This window comes from Meles meles, chromosome 19, assembly GCF_922984935.1.
Source record: "Meles meles chromosome 19, mMelMel3.1 paternal haplotype, whole genome shotgun sequence".
Lineage (NCBI taxonomy): Eukaryota > Metazoa > Chordata > Mammalia > Carnivora > Mustelidae > Meles > Meles meles.
Window position 1 is genome coordinate 47888898 of NC_060084.1, and position 22018 is coordinate 47910915.

At 42.2% G+C, this 22018-nt stretch overlaps 1 protein-coding gene across 9 annotated transcripts in view; it reads left to right on the forward strand.

Moving 5' to 3' along the window:
• Positions 1-22018, forward strand: part of LOC123930849 (zinc finger protein 45-like) — a 156542-nt gene that overhangs the window by 76353 nt on the left and 58171 nt on the right. For 2 of the 9 annotated variants that reach the window (XM_045987265.1, XM_045987269.1), the window contains exons 1-3: positions 6729-6851; positions 12399-12493; positions 16165-16291. The exons of the other annotated variants lie outside the window; for them this stretch is intronic. In XM_045987265.1, coding sequence (XP_045843221.1) covers positions 12479-12493; positions 16165-16291 — 142 coding nt within the window. In that variant the 5' untranslated portion in view covers positions 6729-6851; positions 12399-12478. Of the gene's footprint in view, positions 1-6728; positions 6852-12398; positions 12494-16164; positions 16292-22018 lie in introns of those variants that run through there. 9 annotated transcript variants of the gene reach the window in all.

A 22018-nucleotide genomic window follows, 5' to 3' on the forward strand; every position in this document is an offset into this window, starting at 1 on the left:
CCATAAGATACTTGACTCTCTCTGCTTGACTTATTTCGCTCAGCCTAATCTCTTCCAGTCCCGTCCATGTTGCTACAAAAGTTGGGTATTCATCCTTTCTGATGGCCACGGTCGCCAAACCGTGGAAAGAACCAAGATGCCCTTCAACGGATGAATGGATAAAGAAGATGTGGTACATATACACAATGGAGTATTATGCCTCAATCAGAAAGGATGAATATTTAAAAATTTAATCTATAAAAGGAAACAAAAAATAATTCAGAGAAACAAATAGGAATTGAAATGCAGAAATGCACAGTACTGCATTCCACAGCATTATTTTGATAGTATCCTATTGCATTTGGCTCCTGGCATACCCTTAGCTTCTATTCTGTGATGGATTATTTTCTGGGTCTTGATCTCATGTTCTATCAGTTTGTACAGTAGAAATTCAACTCTTTTGTGGTTTTTCTCATTGCAGACCGAAACAATTTTAACTTTGCAATAACTGGCCATTGCACATAGCTTAATTGGACTTTGTCAACAATGTTAAGGCAAGGGCTCAAAGTAACATTAGAAGTGTCAGATTTAGTAATGATAAAATTTTCTTTTTTTTTTCTTTTTTTCTTAATTTCTTTTCAGCGTAACAGTATTGTTTTTGCACCACACCCAGTGCTCCATGCAGTACGTGCCCTCCCTATTACCCACCACGTGGTTAATTTTCTTAATTTTGAGTTCATTGATTTTCAAATTTACGCATTTCTACATTTGATCTTAGCCAAAAGGCCGGGAAGCGATCAAATTTCTCCATTTCTGTGTGATCCTTTATATGATTGCCTTCTAATTGTAGCATTTTTAAAAAATCAAATTCTCTGGTAGAAGCTATGCCAAATTTGAAGGACATTTAGCGTGTCAGCTTCCCATATTCTCTCTAATCCCCAGGAAATAAATAATAGAAGAAATTGGGGATTTGGTGGTTTCATCAAATATATTAATTACTGGTACAGAAATGACAGTTAATATGTTTTTCTTGCTTGGTGACAATACGTTTCTTTTGAAAAGCAATATATAGCAGAATGTGAACATGTAACTGTGACCTGGAAATCAAACTAGGAACATAGGATTATGAGATTCAAACAATGAAAAGATGAAAACCACATCAATAATATTGCAGTTTTAAAAATGGAAATAAATGTTCACAATAAGAATTTGCTTAAATTTCATATGTTCCCATAATAACATGGGGCCATTAAAGTAGTGGACATGTAATATCAGGAGAACATAATACAGGCTTTGTGAAATCAGACCATACCCCTCATAGTATAATAAAATTTATAACTCTCTTGTGTGTATGTGTGTGTTTTGTGTATATCCATATATAATGCGGAAGTTGATACTCAGTAATATTCTCTGGCAAGGAGTATCTCCAGCAGACTCCACACTAGAGTGCAGAGCCAAACGCAGAACTTGATCCCATGACCCTGAGATGATGACCTGAGCTGAAACTCAGAGTTGGACACTTAATTGACTAAGCCACCCAGGCGCCCCTCTATTATGTTTTTATTTCTCAACATCAGTTTGATCAAACTAGTAAATTATGTACAATAGAATTTGAAAAAATTATTTATATGAGCCCCTTACAATAAAGTCACCTAATTAAGATTGCTTTACATTATCATATGACAGATAAGATCAAAATTAAGGAATAGGACTCAAGCAGTATTCAAAAACAAATTTTTGCTTTGAATACAGCGATAACATAATGATTATGATCAACCGTCTTTGTAGTTAATGCACAAGATGCGTCTTGAGGCATAAGCCAGGGAGCAGAAACAAATATTGGAGATAGTAGTAACATGGTTATATGGTGGGGGTTAAAAGAAATGATTTGAAGAAAAAATGCGTGGGTAGAGATCATAGCATAGTAGCCAAACCTCTAAGAAGAAAGAACAGTTTTGTATGCCTTTCCACCCTTCTTGGACACCATGGTGATATTTTAAGTGTATTGACTAAAGGGCTTTACTTACAAAGTATATCTAGTAGATTCATTTTTTTTAAGATTTTTATTTATTCGAGAGAGAGAACGTGAGAGGGGAGAGGCTCTTACCAGTAATGAAATAGAGTTAAGTCTTCCCAAATCCATGTTCCCTGACACCAGCCAAATCCAGGCTTGCAAGCAGGCCTAAGTAAGGATCTCTGTCTCAGGACTGCTATATTAACTTTCCTCCATACATGGTATACAGAAATCTATGGCCCATAATTTTTTTCTCCTTTTAAAATGTCATCAAATACTAGTAAGTCATCACCAAGGTAGTTATTTGTAATAAATCTCACCAGATATTAAGCTGAAAGTACTTAACTCCTAAAACTGGAAAGACTACAGGTGGGGCTTACTCCTAACCTGCTTTGCAGGGGTCCTCAAGGTGGTCCGAGGTAGTGACAACCTGAGACTGGCTGGCTTGTGTTCATGTTCATGTCTCCCAAAGTGGGAGGCCTAACCTCCCAACCACACTCAGTAGTAAATGCTTAGATTTGTATCTAGTTCCAGAGCTTGTGAGATCATCCAGTTTCACTCCCACTTGTCACCATGGACTTCACTTTTCTTGTGTGGTCCCTATAGATTCCTTATCTTAGCTTTGAACTTACCTACATTTGATGGGGATTGTTTGAGGTCATTATCCTTTCTCTGTGTTTGAAAAGGAGAGGCTTCCCAAGTCATTAACACTAACCGTATTAGTAGGATATCCAATTAAAAATCCGAGTCCAGTACCACAACATCTCCTGTTTATTTGACACACTGTGACTGATTCTAAAGTTATCAGAACCTCTGCCTTATTCATCTGGAGATTGACATTTTGTTATATATGCCATGTCTTACCACAAATCATTTAATTCTTGAAAGATTTGTTTAAAGTATAAGTACTTTCATATCTTTTTACTGACAGGAATAATGCCTGGACATTGAAAAGAAGCATATCAATAGAGGAAACTCAAAAGAAGAAAGTGGGAAGTAGTAGGAACTCACCACTATTAATATTTTGATGAGCCTTCTTTACTACCTCTAGGCATACAAGTAAGAGTTATTTAGAATTTTCCAAACTAAGAACCCAATGCATACTATTTTCTTTCCCTTTAAAAAAATATGTTCTTTATTTATTTGACAGAGATCACAAGTAGGCAGAGAGGCAGGCAGAGAGAGAGAGGAGGAAGCAGGCTCCCCGCTGAGCAGAGAGCCCGATGCGGGGCTCGATCCCAGGACCCTGGGATCATGACCTGAGCCGAAGGCAGAGACTTTAACCCACTGAGCCACGCAGGTCCCCCAATGCATACTATTTTCCAATTAGAGTTTTTCACTAAATAGAAACAATTCTTTAAGGGCACTTCAATAAATTGACCTACAACCTCATTTCTAGTACCTACACAGTATTCTGTAGGCAGAGAGAAAACCAGGCTTCCTGCTGAGCAGAGAGCCTGCCATGGGGCTTGATCCCAGGACCTTGGGATCATGACCCAAGCCTAAGGCAGCTGCTTAGCTGACTGAGCCACCCAGGCACCCCTAGAGAAACAGAATGTTTAGAATAAAATTTCTGAATTGTGTTTTCTAGAATTGGTTCTTGAATCTTAACAGATTCAAAGGCACTAATGACTCTATTTCCAATGCAAAATAGGGCACTTGCCATGGTGTGACATAACAAACATATATGAAATATATGAAATACACATTTGATAATTTTAAGGAAATAACTATTGAAGACCTCAGAACATATCAGTCACACTGAGGAGTATAAGGGGTATGCTCCTAACTATGTTGGAGACAGTGGTGGTGGCGGGGGGGAAGAGCACACAGCTTCAAATTCCAACTCAACTATTAATGACTTGAATGTTTCAAGTCATTATGCACTGGCTTCTTGAACTTTCCTTGCATTGAAATAAAGTTCTCAGACACCAATCTGAGTGGTCATGCAGGCTGCCTTGCAAAGGAGAGCAGGAGCAGCTGAATTCTGCACATAGCTTTTGTTTTGTTTTGTTTTAACCAGAAAAGCAAGGACAGGTACCTGGAAGCGTGGGAAAGGAGAACAAAGAGATGGCAACTACCTTGAAATTGTTAAGCAGGCTTGCATTCTCCCCTGCATGTAGGCACGCAGGGAGTCAGTCATGGGGTAAGGGAGGAACAGGATGTTTGGGTAGCAATTGCCAGGCACAGGAAGTGGGGACTGAGGGTTATATTCTTTCATAGCTCCTAACCTATACCCTGCCCCTGGGGATCACGGGATCCTGCTCCCACATGGCCATTGCGTTCAATGGCCCAAGAACAGGAACAGTGCTGATGTTCCAGCTGCTTCCACAGTCACCACTTAGGGCTTACAATATGTTTTCTAAAAATAACTCTACATTTCCTTGTTGATCTTGGTGTCCCTCGTGAATATAAAGATGGAAATTCTACTGAATTATTATTTCATCTACACAGGTGGCAGAGTTTTAGGTCAAGTAAACAGAAGTCTAACTTGAATCATCAAATCAGAGAGTCACAGTTCCTAAATAAATTCTAAGACATGGCCAGTTTACAAAGCCAGAATCCTTTGGGTGAAGGAGAGGCCAGGTCCTCTTGAGGATGAAAACTTCTGTACTGCAAAAATGTGGGCTGTTAATCTTTTCTCCAGAATACCCCCCAAGGGACCTATGGGTATTGTATCAGTGTGACTATGCCTGAGAGGAAATAATCAGAGTTTTTGTTTTTTGTTTTTTGTTTTGCAGTGACTGAATCCTTGCTGCCCTCAATTGGCACATTGATGATATTGTGCTGATTGGGTCTGGTGAGCAAGAGGTAGGAACTACCTTAGTTGTATTGACTTGCATGTAAGAAGGTGAGAATAATCCCAGAAATATTCAGGGAGCCTTCACCTGAAGTAAAATTTCCAGGCATTCAGTGGTGTATGTTGAACTGTCCTTCTAGGTAAAGAATGTGTTGCATCTTCCCACAAAAATGAGGTACAATATCTAGTGTACCTCTTTAGATTTTAGAGGTAAGGCAGTCCTAATTGGGGTGTGCCACTTTGCCTTTTATGAATGACCTGAAAACTTTTGGGGCCCAGAACAAGAGAAGGTTCTGCAATAGGTCTTGGCTGCCATGTAAGCTGCTCTGCCACTATCCATTTTCCCTGTCATCTGGATGTAATTGGCTTCGTGGTATGGTGAGATGACATTTGAAGACTCAGTTATACTGCAGTTAGGTGGCAGGAACCTGTGGGGCTGCACACTGTCCTCCCAGGTGCTGTATATGCTCTAAATCAGTGTCCAGTATGTAATACTGTTTCACCAGATGTCAGGGGCTGTTTTGTTTTTCACACCCAATCCACTCAATGCAACATCACATGGCTCATTTGGAAGGAGTTAGATTTTCAGTGACTGATACTAGAAAATGTTTACATTATACTGAGTTTACAAAAATGGAAAGAGAACACGAGATTTCATTTTTAAAAGTTGAATATGTATGTTGATAGGTATATGTAAGTTTATGTGGAGACAAACTTTTTTATTTTTCAGGGGGAAGGATTCTAGGTGCATTTCCCCCCTTATTTCCCTCATACTATTTTTAGTTTTCAGTAACATGCATCTTTTTTTTAAAAGATTTTATTTATTTATTTGACAGAGATCACAAGCAGGCAGAGAGGCAGGCAGAGAGAGAGGAGGAAGCAGGCTCCCTGCCGAGCAGAGAGCCCAATGCGGGACTTGATCCCAGGACCCCGAGATCATGACCTGAGCCGAAGGCAGCGGCTTAAACCACTGAGCCACCCAGGCGCCCTAACATGCATCTTTTAAAATTGCTAACTATAATAAAGATATTTTAACCAGAAAAAAAGGAAAAAACTCTTACTACTAGAATATACTCCCTCACCTACAGAATCCTCCTCAGTGCTTTGGCATTAAGTCATAGGCTTTGGGAATAAGAATAACGCCAATGTCAAGCTCTGCAGCTGTTCTGCTTGCTTCAAGATAGTGGACAATTTTGTAACTTCACTGAAACTTGACGTTTTCACCTCCGAAGTAGGGATAATTTTAATGAAAAGTTTAAGTGAGGGAAGAGCGATTTTCCATGAGGACAAGCTTCCACTTTGGTCCTCTTATGTTGTTTTTCCCACTAAACTTGGGGCACATCAGGATCTGGAGTAGGGGCGCATAGCTTCCTCGCTCTTCACTGCCTCTCCCAAATTCTACCCCACCCATTCTTTTAAACTCTGTTTTAGCCTCATATCATCAGATTATACTAAACATCATCCTCCTTTCAATCAACTAGTGTCGCCTAAGCAATCATTTCCCTTTAATTTCTATCCATGGAATAATTTTGCACAAGACTCAGGCAGAGGTAATGCAGACTCTTAATGTAGAAACCCGTATGACCACTCAAGAAACTACGTTTCTTGACTACGTGATTCCTTCCTTTCTGGCATTTGGGGGAAGTACAGACAAGGAGCTCCCAATAGCTGGAAGACTTGTTTTGGAGCGTCAGACTAAGAATGTTTTTGCCGTCAGCACTCTGGGAAGTGTAGTCCAGTCGCCCTGTGTGGTGCCATGAACTTCCGCTCCGGAAGGTAGCTCTGATGCATTCTGGGACGTGCAATCCAGACGCTCTGTGTTGTACATTGCACTTCCGCTCGGGAAGGCGGATCTCGTGCTGCATTCTGGGAAGTGTAGTTCAGGACTCTGTGGTCTCGCCGGCACTTCCGTTGGGTGAGTGTGGGGTTGTTACCGAATTTTCTTTGGGAGAGGTGCGTCAGTTCCGCCTCTCCGGCGCTTCCAAACTTCCTGGGTCTGCTGGGGACCTGCAGCGACCCGGCGGTTTAGGAGAAAAGAAGTCTGGGCAGAGTATACAGGTATGGAGTGGGGATGACAGGGGTGTGTATCTTTGGGGGAGACTCTGCTTTCAGGCTGGTTTGCGAGTCCTGGGGTGGGGTGGGGTCACCTATCGCCTGGCTTGAGAGTTTCTGCGCGTCTCAGCTCGCCCAGTGTCGGCCTCCCTACACCCACGGGTGCTTCTGCTTCCTGGTGTTGGGGAATTGAAAGAGGTGGTGAAAGCTGCCTCCATTTTGACCTCAAACTTTCTAGTTGGCTTCTTTCCAGCTTGTCTCGGCTCGGATGGAAGACCCTGAGGGCAAAGCATCCCCTCGTGGGAACCAGAACTACCCGCCCACGCAGTAAGGACTGCTCTGAGCTAGCAAGGCCCCACCCGCGATTGAGACAGTGATCATTTGACCTTCACTGCCTACTTGCCATCGTCCCGCATTTTCCTTGTATAAACCTGGAAGTATTTTCGGTACTTTGAAGACAGTCTTTGAGCTGTTTGTCTGCAGTCTTTTTGGTGTTGCTCTCGCTGAAATAAATTCCTTTCTTAATTCACCACCACTCGTTTCTCTGCCTGTGGATTTTATCAGGGGCCAGAGGTGGAGTCTGGTCTGTTTGGGGATCCCAGAGCCAGGTGCTCCTGCACTCCTGTGTGGCAGCTAGTGATAGGAATAAAAATCTCAAAACTTTGTTTCTGGCACCTGGGGAATGGTGACCTTTCTTAGTATTAATTTCCCGAGGAGCAGTTAGTTCCTGGATTAGGATCAACTATTCCACTGCAAAACCTTTTCTCTGATTCCTGCATGATGCTCCATAACCCCAGACCCCTTATAATCTCTCTTTTACGAAGGTGAGGGAGTAACAGAACCAACGTGAGTTTGCTCCTCGGTGAGTCAGAAACTGTACCAGGTTGAATCATTTCACAAAGAAAGCTTATTTGCAGCAAATAAAGAGATCACGGGGAATGGCTTCCAAAGCTGTGACTCCCACAGAAGAGGGTGAATGGGTTCCTTTCCTTTAGGGTTAGGAGGGATATTTAGATAGGGAAGTTTTGTCATCCTGTGTAGAGGCGGCCACAAGGTCAAGGATACACCTTAAGGAAATATGCCTACACATACACTGTATGTTATGTAAGTTAGGCTGAGTCATTCCCCCGCCCCCCAACCCAGCACCCGAAGTCACTCCATGGTCCTTCCGCACAAGTATGAGTCGGGCTCAAAAGGTCTGGGTGGTCTGGGCCTGTGGCAGGTCTTGGCGGTTGTCATCACTTGAGGCGTGATTTTGAGTTTCACTTGCCTGAGGTAAGAGAGAAGCTAGAAAGAAGAGCTTAAGGAAAAATGCAAGACAAAGGTTAATGAGTGCAAGCAGGTGGGCATTAAACATCAGGTCTTGGGGTCTAGTTGGTGACAAGGGTTGCTTCCAGATTGCATGGAGGGGAGTGGAGGTTTTAACTTTTACTGAGAATGGCAGCATGATCATGGCATTTCATAACATTCTTTTCTTTCCCCAGCCTGATTCCTCACAAAGGGCTGCACAGAGGTGGGAGGAGGGACTCCTTGGCTACTCACAGCAAGGTTCCTCGTGAGTGGGATTTGGCATTTTTTTTTTTTTATAACAATGTTCTCATCAGTCAGATAACATTTGGGATGTGTAATTGGGCAGGGGCATTGATAATTTTTATTTATTTCTTTTATTGCCGACCTCACCAACGTGGTTTTATACAAATAAATACGTTGTGCCACACCATAGCTATGTGAAGGAATTCTGCTTTCTTTTTCTATTCTGTTCTATAAAATGAGATTGAGACCCACTCGGTGCCCATAATCCCCACCTAGTAAAGAAGCTGAGCGGGGGTTGGGATGAAGGCAGTCTGAGTCCAGAACTTGAGTTCCTAATCTCTTGGATATGTTCTCCTTAAGCCACAGGAGGTAGCAGGAGTCAGACCCCGGGTTCTGGATGATCTGAAAAGCAAGACTAATGGGCTATGACTTTTCTGCGTTTTTTCAAACATTGTCAACTATTTTGTTTTACTTATTACTAATAATGTGTTTTATGCTTATAGAACCATGATGGGAAATTCAGAAAGTACAGAAATATGAGGGAAATTTTTTTTTACATGACCCATTAATCCACAATGTAAAGATAGCAATTCTGAGGCTTTTAATGTAGTTCTGTATGGTGGTTCTTTGTGTGTATTTGTATGTTTGTTTATAAGCATTTTACAAAATTATCACATATTTCTTTGTGTTTTTCCCCTGGCGTATTTTAACAAAGGAAAACTTTTTTAAGATCTTATTTTATTCTTTATTACCTTGTTATTATAATTTCTTTTTGAAATTATATTTCAAATTATTTTTTTATTATGTTCAGTTAGCCAGCAAATAGTACATCACAAGTTTTTGTTGTAGTGTTCAGCGGTTCATTAGCTGCATATAACAGCCAGTGCTCATCCCAACATGTGCCCTCCTTAATACCCATTATCCGGTTACCCCATCCCCCCACCCTCTTTATTTTTAAAAAAAGATTTAGTATTTATTTATTTGAGAGAGAGTGTGTACATGAGCGCGCATCCTTATGCAGGGGATGGAGCAGAGGGAGAAGGAGAGAATTTTAAGCAGACGCTCTGCTGAGCATGAAGCCTTATGCAGGGCTTGATCCCAGGACCCTGAGATCTTGACCGGAGCTGAAATCAAGAGTCTGCCACTTAACTGACTGAGCCACCCAGGCATCCCTTAAGATTTTATTTCTAAGTAATCTCTACCCAGTGTGGGGCTCAAACTTGCAAACCCAAGATGAAGAGTTACATGCTCTATCAACTGAGCCAGCCAGGAGCCCCTAACTATGGAAATTTTTAAACACTACCAAGAAAGAATAAACTAATGAGTTTCCTTGTAATCTTCTAATCCTCTTTATTATTCCTATTATTCCTGTTATTCCTATGGCTGTTTCCTGATATTTTAAGGCTTTGTTTTTATATAATTAAAAAATTTTTCCATTGGAAAGTTGCAAAAATAGTGCAAGGATTTCTCATAAACTCTTTACCCACTTTCCCCAATTGTTTACATTTTGCCTGTTTTGTGGCTCTGTCAGCCACATAACACCAGGAATATATCTGGAATTCAATGGCAGCTTATTCTTGCCTTCTTTTTCTTTTTCTTTTTTTTTTTTTTAAGATTTTATTTATTTGATAGACAGGGATCATAAGTAGGCAGAGAAACAGGCAGAGAGAGAGAGAGGAGGAAGCAGGCTCCCCACTGAGCAGAGAGCCCATGCGGGGCTTGATCCCAGGACCCTGAGATCATGACCTGAGCCGAAGGCAGAGGCTTTTTAACCCACTGAGCCACCCAGGTGCCCCTTATTCTAGCTTTCTGAAGGAAGGAAGCCCCACATACGGATATCAAGAGGCATCTTGGGAAGAGGGATTTAGGAAAGGCTGATTATAGAATTCTAGTACGACTTAGCTGGTAATATTAGATATTATGCTACATAATAGTGTTATCTATTAAATATTAGATATCTAGTAAGTTATCACTAATAGTATTTAATAGTGTTATCTATTAGATAATCCTGGAAAACATTATATAGCATCCTGTTTATGTAATCCACAGTCTTGTAGTTAATTTTGTTCTGTTTTTCATTTAAAGGCCTTATAACCAGTCTCCCCTAACCCATCTCAGTTCAAAGTTCAATTTTATGCATTGCCTTAAGCTGTATTTTTGTTTATAAACATTTTACAAAACTTTTATCATCTTTACGTCCCTTAATGCATTCCATATGTCTGGAATGCATTCCAGAGCCTTCTTCATCGATGCTTTTTTTTTTTTTTTTTAACTTTTTTTTTTTCTGGGTAAGCTCTATGCCCAGTGTGGGGCCTGAACTCATGAACCCAGATCAAGAGTCACCTGCTGTACTGACTGACGCAGGTGCCCCTGTTCTTGATGCTTTTATTTGTATTCATTTATTTATTTTGTAGATTTTATTTCTTAGAGAGGGGGAGAGTGCAAGTGGGGGAAGGGGCAGAGGGAGAGAGCGAGAGAGAATCTCGAGCAAACTCCGCATGCAGTGTAGAGCCCAGCAAGGGACTCAGTCCCACGACCCTTGAGATCATGACCTGAGCCGAAATCAGCAGTCGGACACCCAACTGACTGAGCTACCCAGGTGCCAGTTTTTGATGCTTTTCAACAGTATAGAGGGAAGTCATTTTGGAGAAAGTTCTTCATTTGGGGTTTGTCTGACATGTACATATTTAGGTCCTGTCACGCCTCGTTGGCAGGGATTTCACAGATGCGTTGAGGCATCCTTGTCATTGCAACATAACAGGAGCCAAAGGCTATTTATTGGTTTGTCTAGGTTTGGGTGAACTCAGCTTTGTTGACTAGCTAAGGTGATTTCTATTAGGTTTCTCCGTTGTAAAGTTACTATTCAATTAATGAAGCCTTCTTACGGGAAGATACACTTGTTAGTGGACATCCTGCGGTGAGGACATTCTGCTCTGAGGACAAGCTTCCCCTTCCCCCCTACTTATTCACTCATTCATTCAAAGTTTTGCTAATTTAAATGACATGTAGATAAACAAACATTTATTTTTACCAATATACTTGGGGTATATTGTACATATCCTAGAATTCACATTTTAGTTACTTGAATCTGATTTTTTAAAAGATTTTATTTATTCATTTCACAGAGAGAGAGAGATCACAAGTAGGCAGAGAGGCAGGCAGAGAGAGAAGAGGGAAGCAGGCTCCCTGCTGAGCAGAGAACCCGATGCAGGGCTTGATCTCAGGACCCTGAGATCATGACCTGAGCCGAAGGCAGAGGCTCAACCCACTGAGCCACCCAGGTGCCCCATCAGTGATTTTTTTTTAAAGATTTATTTATTTATTTGAGAGAGAGGGGTTTTATTTATTTATTTGAGTGAGATAGCAAGCGAGCAGCTGGTGGGGAAGAGGGGGAAGGAGAAGCAGACTCCCCATGGGGTAGGAAGCCGGATGTGGGACTCGATCCCAGGACCCTGGGATCATGACCTGAGCCGAAGGCAGGCACTTAACTGACTGAGCCACCCAGGTGAACCCCTTGAATCAGTGATGTTTAGTAACTCTCCTGAGCGGTACAGCCATTGCTATCATTCAGTTTCGACCATTTTTGTTTCCCCAGTTAGATTCCCCGTGCCCATTTTTAGTTAACCCCCCATTTTCACCCCTATTACCCCGACAACCACTAACCTGCTTTTGTCTCCATAGACTTCCCTCTTCTGGACATTTTATATAAAGAGAATCCTACGGTATCTGACCTTTTGTGGCTGGCATCTTTCACTTTCAGCAGTGTTTACAAGGTTCATCCATGCTGTAGCATGATCCGTACCCCTTCCTTTTAATTGGCCACTAATATTCCATTGTATGCATTTGCCACAATTTGTTCATTCCTGCATAGGTCATAGGTCTACATTTCGGTGGTTTCCAGCTCAAGGGTTATTAATTAATAATGGCGCTGTGAACATTTGAGTATGGACTCACAGCCGTCATCCCTGTAGATGAGCACCATCCTGGGCTACGTTTAATGCCTTTTTCCTGCCTTCCTAGGCACCCCGCAAGGTGCAGCTCTGTCTTCCTGGGATCTGTGCAACGCAGGACTCTGCACGCGCCCAGAAGTAGGAGGACACATGACCATGGTCAGGGTGAGTAGGGCTTCCTTTTTTACTTTCCAAATTCCATCTCATTACTCAGGTCGTCACACGTTTTTCTGGGGATGACTTGAGCAGAGCAAAAGGCATTTGAGGACCTGTTTTCCATCATGGTCTTACTTTGTGCCTTTTGATTTTACTTCATATGTATTTTTGGTTTTTGCTGTATTCTTACTTATTTTACGGAGTGAAAAAATGATTAGAAATGGACAGTTTCCCCACTTCATTACTTCCCAACTAAGAGATGAGCTGTTTTAATTTTCTCCTCCTTTTATCCTTGTGGGCGTTCATAACTGAATTTGTATTCATAACATACACCTAATTTTAAGTACTGATTATTTTTCCCTTTTCATGTTATGTCATGCTCATTTTTTATGGTTGTATCCCATTCCCATCGAATCGATGTACCTTTCTATCTTTAGCTCCTTCCCATTCAGAGACATGTCCATGGTTTAGGGATTTTACTGTTAAGCAACACTGCAGTCTCTTTCTGCATAAAACCTTGTCCCCTCACGTCAACTCTGAAAACACTCTGCCACCTTTTTGTCCTCACATTTGATACGTGCCACGTGGGCTATATTTGAGGTGGAATATCCCGCTGCAGGCAGAGCAGAGCAGGCTGGAAGTGGTGCTTCACACATACTGTGGGAGGTTTGCACACAGGGAGAGCTGGACTCCGTCTTCCCCGTGCCTCAGTCCTAGTACCGGCCGGTGACTTGCCTTCTGTGCTTGGCCCCTCCGAGCAGCCAAGGAGGGAGGTATCGGTCTTATCTTCTTCTTAAGCATGTGAATATGAGAGACATGCTCAGATTCATACAAGAAGCCCAGGGCAGGACTGTGAGGCATCCCGCTCAAGTGAAAGAGAGACAGGAAGACAGAGTTCATTTTGGGCCCTCAGCCCTGTAGCGTGTCTGGAACGTTCTTCTCCTTTTTTTCTTCTTCTTCCTTTTTTTTTAAGATTTTATTTATTTGTCAGCAAGAGAACGAGGGCACAATCAGGGGATGCAGCAGGCAGAGGGAGAAACTCACTCCCCGCTGAGTGAGGAGCCCGGTGGGGACTCAATCCCAGGACCCTGGGATCGTGATCTGAGCCGAAGGCAGCTTAACGGAGCCACCTGGGCATCCCTGGAGCACTCTTCTGAGAGCACCCCAGGTGATGCTGCTCCCTGACCCCTGTCTCAGGGTGTCTCTCTTCCTGTGGTCGCTTTCCTTCACCTGCTCAAAGCTACAGACACAAAGACAGCAATTAGCATAGGCGCTGTATAAAAATCTTTAAATTCCTTTCTGGCAAAAGACACCTTATGTCGAATTACCAGGAACAATAACTTGGGGCAAAAATATTTTCCACAGCAATGCCAAAAAAGAGACAGCCCTTCATGGGCAACTTATGCATATGGTTAAGGGAAAAAACCCAATGGCATGCAAAGCCATGTTAAAAATGAGAAATACGAGGGACGCCTGGGTGGCTCAGTTAAGCCACTGCCTTCGGCTCAGGTCATGATCTCAGGGTCCTGGGATCGAGTCCCGCATCGGGCTCTCTGCTCAGCAGGGAGCCTGCTTCGCTCTCTCTCTCTCTCTGCCTGCCTCTCTGTCTACTTGTGATCTCTCTCTGTCAAATAAATAAATAAAATCTTTAAAAAAAATGAGAAATACGAATAAACATCTGAAAAGGGTAGGTTTTTTTTTTCCTTTAAGATTTTTTATTTGAGAGAGAGCAAGAGTGGGGGTGGGAAGGGAGTGAAAGGGAGAAGCAGACTCCCTGCTGAGCAGGGAGTCCAGTGTGGGACTTGATCCCATAATTCTGAGATCATGACCTGAGCCCAAGGCAGACGCTTAACCGATTGAGCCACCCAGGCTCCCCTGAAAAGGTCGTTCTATTAATTTACCATCAAATAAGTGGGAATACTAATACAGATTGTTCTTCCAAATCAGATTGCCAAAACCGTAGATTATATAACCTGCTCTTTTTATTTATTTTTTATTTTTTAAAGATTTTATTTATTTATTTGGCAGACAGAGATCAGAAGTAGTCAGAGAGGCAGGCAGAGAGAGAGGAGGAAGCAGGCTCCCTGCAGAGCAGAGAGCCCGATGCCGGGCTCGATCCCAGGACCCTGGGATCATGACCTGAGCCGAAGGCAGAGGCTTTAACCCACTGAGTCACCCAGGCGCCCCTATAACCTGCTCTTGACCATCATATGGAGAACCCAGATTGTCATATTCTCTTGAAAGATTAGGGAAGTAGGAAAAAGATTGGGAAGAAAATCTACCATCATATGATCATGATTTTGAATGTGCTTATTTTTGACCTTTTAATTTTCTCTTGCCATTATTTTCAAATCAGCAGGTGGGGGAACAAAGCTACATAATACATGTTCTTTGTGGGGTGCATTATAATGAGAAAAATACATAAAATTAAATATCATTTATGCAGAACAGGTAAGGATAGAGGATTTGTTCTCTGGGATAACACGGCCACACACTGTGATGAAAATATTACTCATGCTGGCAACACAAAGAAATAGTACTAATGATATCAGATGTTTAGGCACTTAACTCTGGCCCCACTCTGTTCCAAAGACTATAGGTATTCCTTTGTTTAATCCTTGGAAAGAACTCCGTCATAGAAGGACCACATACGGAGAAGAAGTTCGGGCACACGGACAAAATTGTCCAGAGTAAAGCACACACCCTTGGGAATTGTACTGAGGCCTGCGTTTCTAGAACATGGTGCCGAATGTTACATAGGGCCAACTACACCGCTGTCCCACGGGGTTACCTAAAGCTTGTGAGTTTGACACATGTTAGAGCAAAGGGACAGGGTTCATATGTAGAGAGGAAGAAGGTGGGTACAATCAAGTATGTTTGGGCTAAATTGCAAAATACTTCTGGGACTGTTGGCAGTGGGCACCAACAAAACAAAACATGGGTTGTCCAGGATGTGTATTCAGAGCTCTTGGTGGTTACTTATAAGTAGACTGCATGAAGACACAAAAATATATGGACATTCATCAACAGATGAATAGATAAAGAAGATATGGTATATATATATACAATGGAATACTATGCAGCCATAAAAAATTGAAATCTTGCCATTTGCAATGGAACTAGAGGGTATTAGGCTGAGTGAAATAAGTCAATCAGAGAAAGAGTTATCATATGATCTCTCTGATAGGAGGAATTTGAGAGGCAGGGCGGGGGGTTTGGGGGTAGAGAAGAAAAAAATGAACAAGATAGGATCAGGAAGGAGACAAACCATAAAAGAGACTCAATCTCACAAAACAAACTGAGGGTTGCTGGGGGTTGGGGGGGCTAGGGAGAGGGTAATTGGGTGATGGACATTAGGGAGGGTATGCACTATGGTGAGTGCTGTGAAATGCGTAAGCCTGACGAGTCACAGATCTGTACCCCTGGGGAAAATAATATATTATATATTAATAAAAATAATTTAAAAAAATAGAGGCATTTTCATTGCCACACTTTTAGGTGAGGCTGAGGAAAGTCAGTGTGTGGCATTGGCAGGGTAGAAGGGGAAGGGCCTAGAAACCTACGATGGACTTGAGTTCCTCAAATTCTGAAACCGCTTCCCACCATCCTCTCCTCAGCGCGGCTCCGCTCCCAGTGGCCACCAGATACAAGATTGAGTTTGCATGTGTTTGGTGTTGTAGGAGACGGTGACGTTCAAGGACGTGGCGGTGGTCTTCACGGAGGAGGAGCTGGGGCTGCTGGACCCCGCCCAGAGGAAGCTGTACGGAGACGTGATGCTGGAGAACTTCAGGAACCTGATTTCTGTGGGTGAGCACAAGCACTCTATGGATATGTGGCAGGTGTCTGGAAATACATGTTGACTTGGTGAGTGTGTCAATGGATGGGAGACCTGTGTGTCTCCGTGGGTCAAGAAGATAGCTGTATGTCATGTGCAGACCAGAGTGAATGAAGGAAGTTGCAGAACACTTTTTGTCTTCTACTGAATGCCTGTCTAGTTACTTTCTATTTCACTCACTTTCATACCCTTGGCATGAATGTATGTTTGGGTCTGTGCACTTGACCCGTGTCCCAGAGAAACTTAGAAGCATTGTGGTTGTGACCATACTGAGTGAACACCCTTTGCTTACAACTTCCCTGAAATCTTCCACTGGGGGGCATTTTCCTTTCTGGGAAGAATACTTGTGGGATGAGAATTCTGATTCTGATTCTCAGATCCCCCCACAGAAGGAGGAAGATCTGTTTGCTATAGTGTCAGACACTGTCAGCCAGATTGTAAGCTGCCTTCCTCTTGAAGATTTCCCATCTCAGCCCATTTGCCTCTTTCGGAGCCTGCACCCATGCTAACTACCCCCTGGTTTCCCCTTCCCTGACCTTGAGGGGGAACATTTAAGGTGAGAATAACAGGAATCACGTATGTAAATACTGCCTGTACATCTGGCTCAAAATATATCATGCCTTTTAGTTTCTACAAAGGTAGCCATTAAACAAATGTTGAAGAATATAGATGTCGTAGAGTTTTTCCTTGATTTTTATGAAGGTGGAGTGTTTTTCAACTGGTGAACATTCCAACCTAGAGAGAATCAGGAAACTTGCTCTCACATTCTCAGAGATACTCTCTGTTCCCCTCACACAGCTACTGTTTTTTTTCCCAAGATTTATTTATTTGAGAGAGCATGTGTGTGAGGCGAGGGTGAGAGAGAGAGAGAATCCGCAAGCAGACACCCTGCCAAACTCGGAACCTGATGTGGGGCTTGATCTCACAACCCTGTGATCGTGACCTGAACCAAAACAAACTGAAACTGCTTGACTGCCTGAGGCACCCAGAAGCCCCACACATCTACTCTTTTCTTTTTTTTTTTAAAGGTTTTATTTATTTATTTGACAGACAGAGATCACAAGTAGGCAGAGAGGCAGGCAGAGAGAGAGAGAGGAGGAAGCAGGCTCCCTGCTGAGCAGAGAGCCCGACGTGGGGCTCGATCCCAGGACTCTGGGATCATGACCTGAGCCGAAGGCAGAGGCTTTAACCCACTGAGCCACCCAGGCGCCCCACGTCTACTCTTTTTAAGGGGCAATTTGTTAAATAAAACCATGAACTGCATTGCCTACCAGAAAAGTACATACTCACCTAAGTAATATTTTCCCAAGATTCTGTTCTTGAAACTTACCTTCCCATTTGAACAATTTATGTAATTAAAAACTGGGTTGGGACGCCTGGGTGGCTCAGTTGTTAAGTGTCTGCCTTCGGCTCAGGTCGTGATCCCAGGGTCCTGGGATCGAGCCCCACATCCAGCTCCCTGCTTGGTGAAGGCCTGCTTCTCCCTCTCCCACTCCCCGGCTTGTATTCCCTCTCTCACTGTCTCTCTCTGTCAAATAAGTAAATACAATCTTTAAGAAAAAAAAAAAACTGGGTAAACTTCTAGAACCAAAGTATTCAGGTATTTTTGAATATGAGCCATGGTGAGAAATAGATCTATCATTATAATCAGAGCAAACATTTCACATGTCATTTCATAACTGTGACTTTCATAGGCATTTTGTGTAATAACCCCCTGTCCTATTGGCTATGATGCTTTGATAGTTTCTGTCCTGGTTCTTTTTTCTGAAAGCTTATTATAAGCTTCTAAATCTTTCCAGCTCACTGGTATGTTGGAGTTTTTAAATTTGTTTGTTGTTGTTGTTTTTTTAATGATTTTATTTGTTTGCCAGGGAGAGAAAGAGCGAGCATGTACAAGGAGGGGGAGCAACAGGCAGAGGGAGAATCAGGCTCCCCGCTGAGCAAGGAGCCCAACCATGACCTGAGCCCAAGGCAGCTGCTTAATGGACTGAGCCACCCAGGCATCCTGGAGTTTTTTAATTTGAAAAATTATTGTGATGGGCTATTTTATCTACACATTCATATGTGCACTGTTTTTCTACATTCTTTCATCAGACAGACACTCCTAAAGCTTCAGAAGGAACCAGCAATAGACCCTCCTTCCTTTTCACCCCAGGAATTCTTGCCACCTTTCTTTTCCCATCTCTCTCTCTCTCTTTTTTTTTTTTTTTTTTTTTTTACATGAGAGAGTGAGCACAGAGAGGAAGAAGCAGACTCCTGCTAAGCAGAGAGCCTGATATGGGGATAATCCTAGGACACTGAGATCATGACTTGAGCTGAAGGCATATACCCAACTGATTGAGCCACCCAGACACCCCCATCTTTGATTTTCTTATTAGCATCCTGCTTCATGTACCTCTGGCTCTTGATGTCCCCTGTACAACTTTTCAGCTTCTCAGCAAGACCACAGTGTTCTGTCCCTTTTCTGTTTAAAATAACTTACTTGGAAAAGATGTTTTCCTTCTAGGACTTGGCTTAAACTCTCACCAGAATGGTCAAACTGGGATTCATTTAGTCATTCAACATGGATTTGTTGACTACGCACCTTGTTCCGGGCATGATTCTGGACATTGGTTATAAAGTAGGAAAGTGTAAAATGTGTTCAGCCTATAAGGTGTAACATGCTTCCTGCCTTGATGCTGCAGCATGGTGGGAAAGACGTGGTGAACAGCAGATGACTTAGCGTGTCACATGGTGCAAGGTGCTGTGTGGAACTTAAACAGGTAGGGATGGGAGTCCCTGGAGGTGAACTGGGTTAGGGCAGGATCAATTATTTTACAGTGGGCGATAAAGGGCCCTGTTGCTGGGCTCACTTTGAGCAGAGACCTAAAAATCACGAGGAATGATCCACGTGTCTATCTGGGAAGAGTTCCTGGCAGGATTGAACTCCCCACTCCAGGACTGGCTTTCAGAGTTCATGCTGTGATCGTATCTTTTCCTTCTCCCAGGCTCAATTTCTTCTGTTTTCACATTTTCCCTAGAGATCTGAATTTCTGTCAGGTTTTAGAGCCATGTATGTTTTCTGTTCAGCTTTATTTCCCTTTTGTCCTCATGAAGGAAACTTGCCTATATAAACTAAGTTCTGCTCTCTGCTTTATGCTGTGTTTTTATATATATATATATATATATATATACCTATATATATATATATATTTTTTTTTTTTTAAAGATTTTATTTATTTACCTGACAGAGAGATCACAAGTAGGCAGAGAGGCAGGCAGAAGAGAGAGGAGGAAGCAGGCTCCCTGCGGAGCAGAGAGCCCGATGCGGGGCTCGATCCCAGGACCCTGAGATCATGACCTGAGCCGAAGGCAGCGGCTTAATCCACTGAGCCACCCAGGCGCCCCTATGCTGTGTTTTAGTCCGTGTGCTTTAAGTATTTGCTCCCAAACCCGCAAGTCATCCTAGACATTCGATACCTCGACACTGAAGTAACTTTCCAATAAAGTGATCCGAGGTTTGTATAGTTATATAGAAGCTGTTTACCACATGTCTACTGGATTGAAAGAGGAGGCAGCTTTTAATTGACTATCCATACAGGTAGGGGAGTGAATTCCTCTCTTTTATTTTTTTTTTTAAAGATTTTATTTATTTATTTGACAGACAGAGATCACAAGTAGGCAGAGAAGCAGGCAGAGAGAGAGGGGGAAGCAGGCTCCCCACTGAGCAGAGAGCCCAATGTGGGGCTGGATCCCAGGACCCTGAGATCATGACCTGAGCTGAAGGCAGAGGCTTAGCTGACTGAGCCACTCAAGTGGTCTGAATTTCTCTTTTGTAAACATTTTATTCAGTAGTGCTTTCAAAGACTATTTTTTTAGAGCAGTTTTAGAGGGAGGGACAGAAATCTCCCATATAATTCCTGTCCCCATGTACCCACAGCATCTTACATCCATATCCCCTGCCAGATAACATTGATGACTCTATATTGACACGTTGGTATTGCTGAGTCTGTACTTTACATTAGGGTACTCTTGGTGTTGTACATTTTATGGATGTGGACAAGTGGATAAAGCCAGGCATCCACCCTTATCACACAGAGTAGTCACACTGCCCTGAAGATCCTGTTCTCCATCTCCTCATCTCTCCCCTCTGACCCTGAGCAACTGCTGATCTTTTTACTCTGTCCCTACTTTTGCCTTTTCAAGAATGTTGTAATGTAGGAATTATACTTTTCAGTTTGGCTTCCTTCAGTGAGTAATAATGCATTTACATTTTCTCCATATCTTTTCATGGTTTAATAGATCATTTCTTTTTGGCACCAAATAATATCCCATTGTATGGGTATACCACAGCTAATATTTATCTATTCACCTACTGGAGGACATCTTGCTTCCTTCCAAGTTTTGTCCTAATGAATAAACTTGCTATAAAAATCTGTGTATAGTTTTCTGTATGGGCTTAAGACTTCAGTTCCTTTTGGTTAATTCCAAATTGTGCAATAGTAGGAGAGTATGGTAAGAGCATGTTTAGTTTTGTAAGAAACCACCAAACTCAGGGCACTTTGTGTGGCTCAGTTGGTTAAGTGTCTGCCTTTGGCTCAGGTCGTGATCGTGGAGTCCTGGGATCCAGCCCAGCATTGGGCCCCCTGCTCAGCAGGGAGTCTGCTTCTCCCTCTGCCCCTTCCCTCACTCGTATTCACTCTCTCTTTCTCTGTCTTTCAGATGAATAAAAATCTAAAAAAAAAGAAAAGAAACAACCAAACTCTTCCAAAGTGGTTCTATACCATTTTGCATTCCTACCGGTAAAGAATGAGAATTCCTGTTGTTCCACATCTTAGTGGCAGTTGATAGTGTTGGTGTTCTGGATTTTGGCCATTCTAGTATGTGTGTAGGGTATCTCGGTGTTTGGATTTGCATTTCTCTGATTACATAAGAGGTGGAACATCTGTATTTATTAGCCCAATAAATCAATATTTGTTGATTTATTGGCCCAACAATCAATATTTTTATTGGCCCATCTGTATATTTTCTTCAGTAAGGTGTATATTAAGGTCTTTGGTTCATTTTTTAACCACATTCTTTTTTCCTTATTGTTGAGTTCTTAAGCTAATTGAAAATTTTACTGAAAAAACAATCTCCAGATTTCAGATAACTTTTGTATAAATACAGAGACTTGGGAATACCATTGGGATAAACCTTTTAGAAAACACATCTCTGAACTTAAATTATTAGAAGTGGTCAAAATGTATAATAGTAGCCGACTCATTTAATGTCTGTCAAAACAGAAAGATTAGGTAAACATGTGTAGAATTTCCAGGAATACTTTGCATATATAAATATAAGTATTTCAAGGTATTTGATATTGGGATATATAACACGAACCCCAAATTTGATGGTTACTGCTTTTCCTGAAATTATAGTTGATTCATATTTTATTATATAATGTTTCTGTTTCCATTATTTATTAACTACATAATTTACTATTCAAGATTCTACACTGACTTTCAGATTCAGTGGAAATGGCCATAGGTTAACAGTTTGAATCATATTATCAATTTTTGAATTAAGTCTTTGACATCTAACTTGTACCGCTCTTAGGAGACTTGGTGTGTAAGGGCACCTGGCTGGCTCAGTTGTTAAGCGTCTCCCTTTGGTTTAGGTCATGATCCCAGGGCCCTGGGATTGAGCTCCACGTTGGGTCCCCTGCCTGGTGTTCCCTC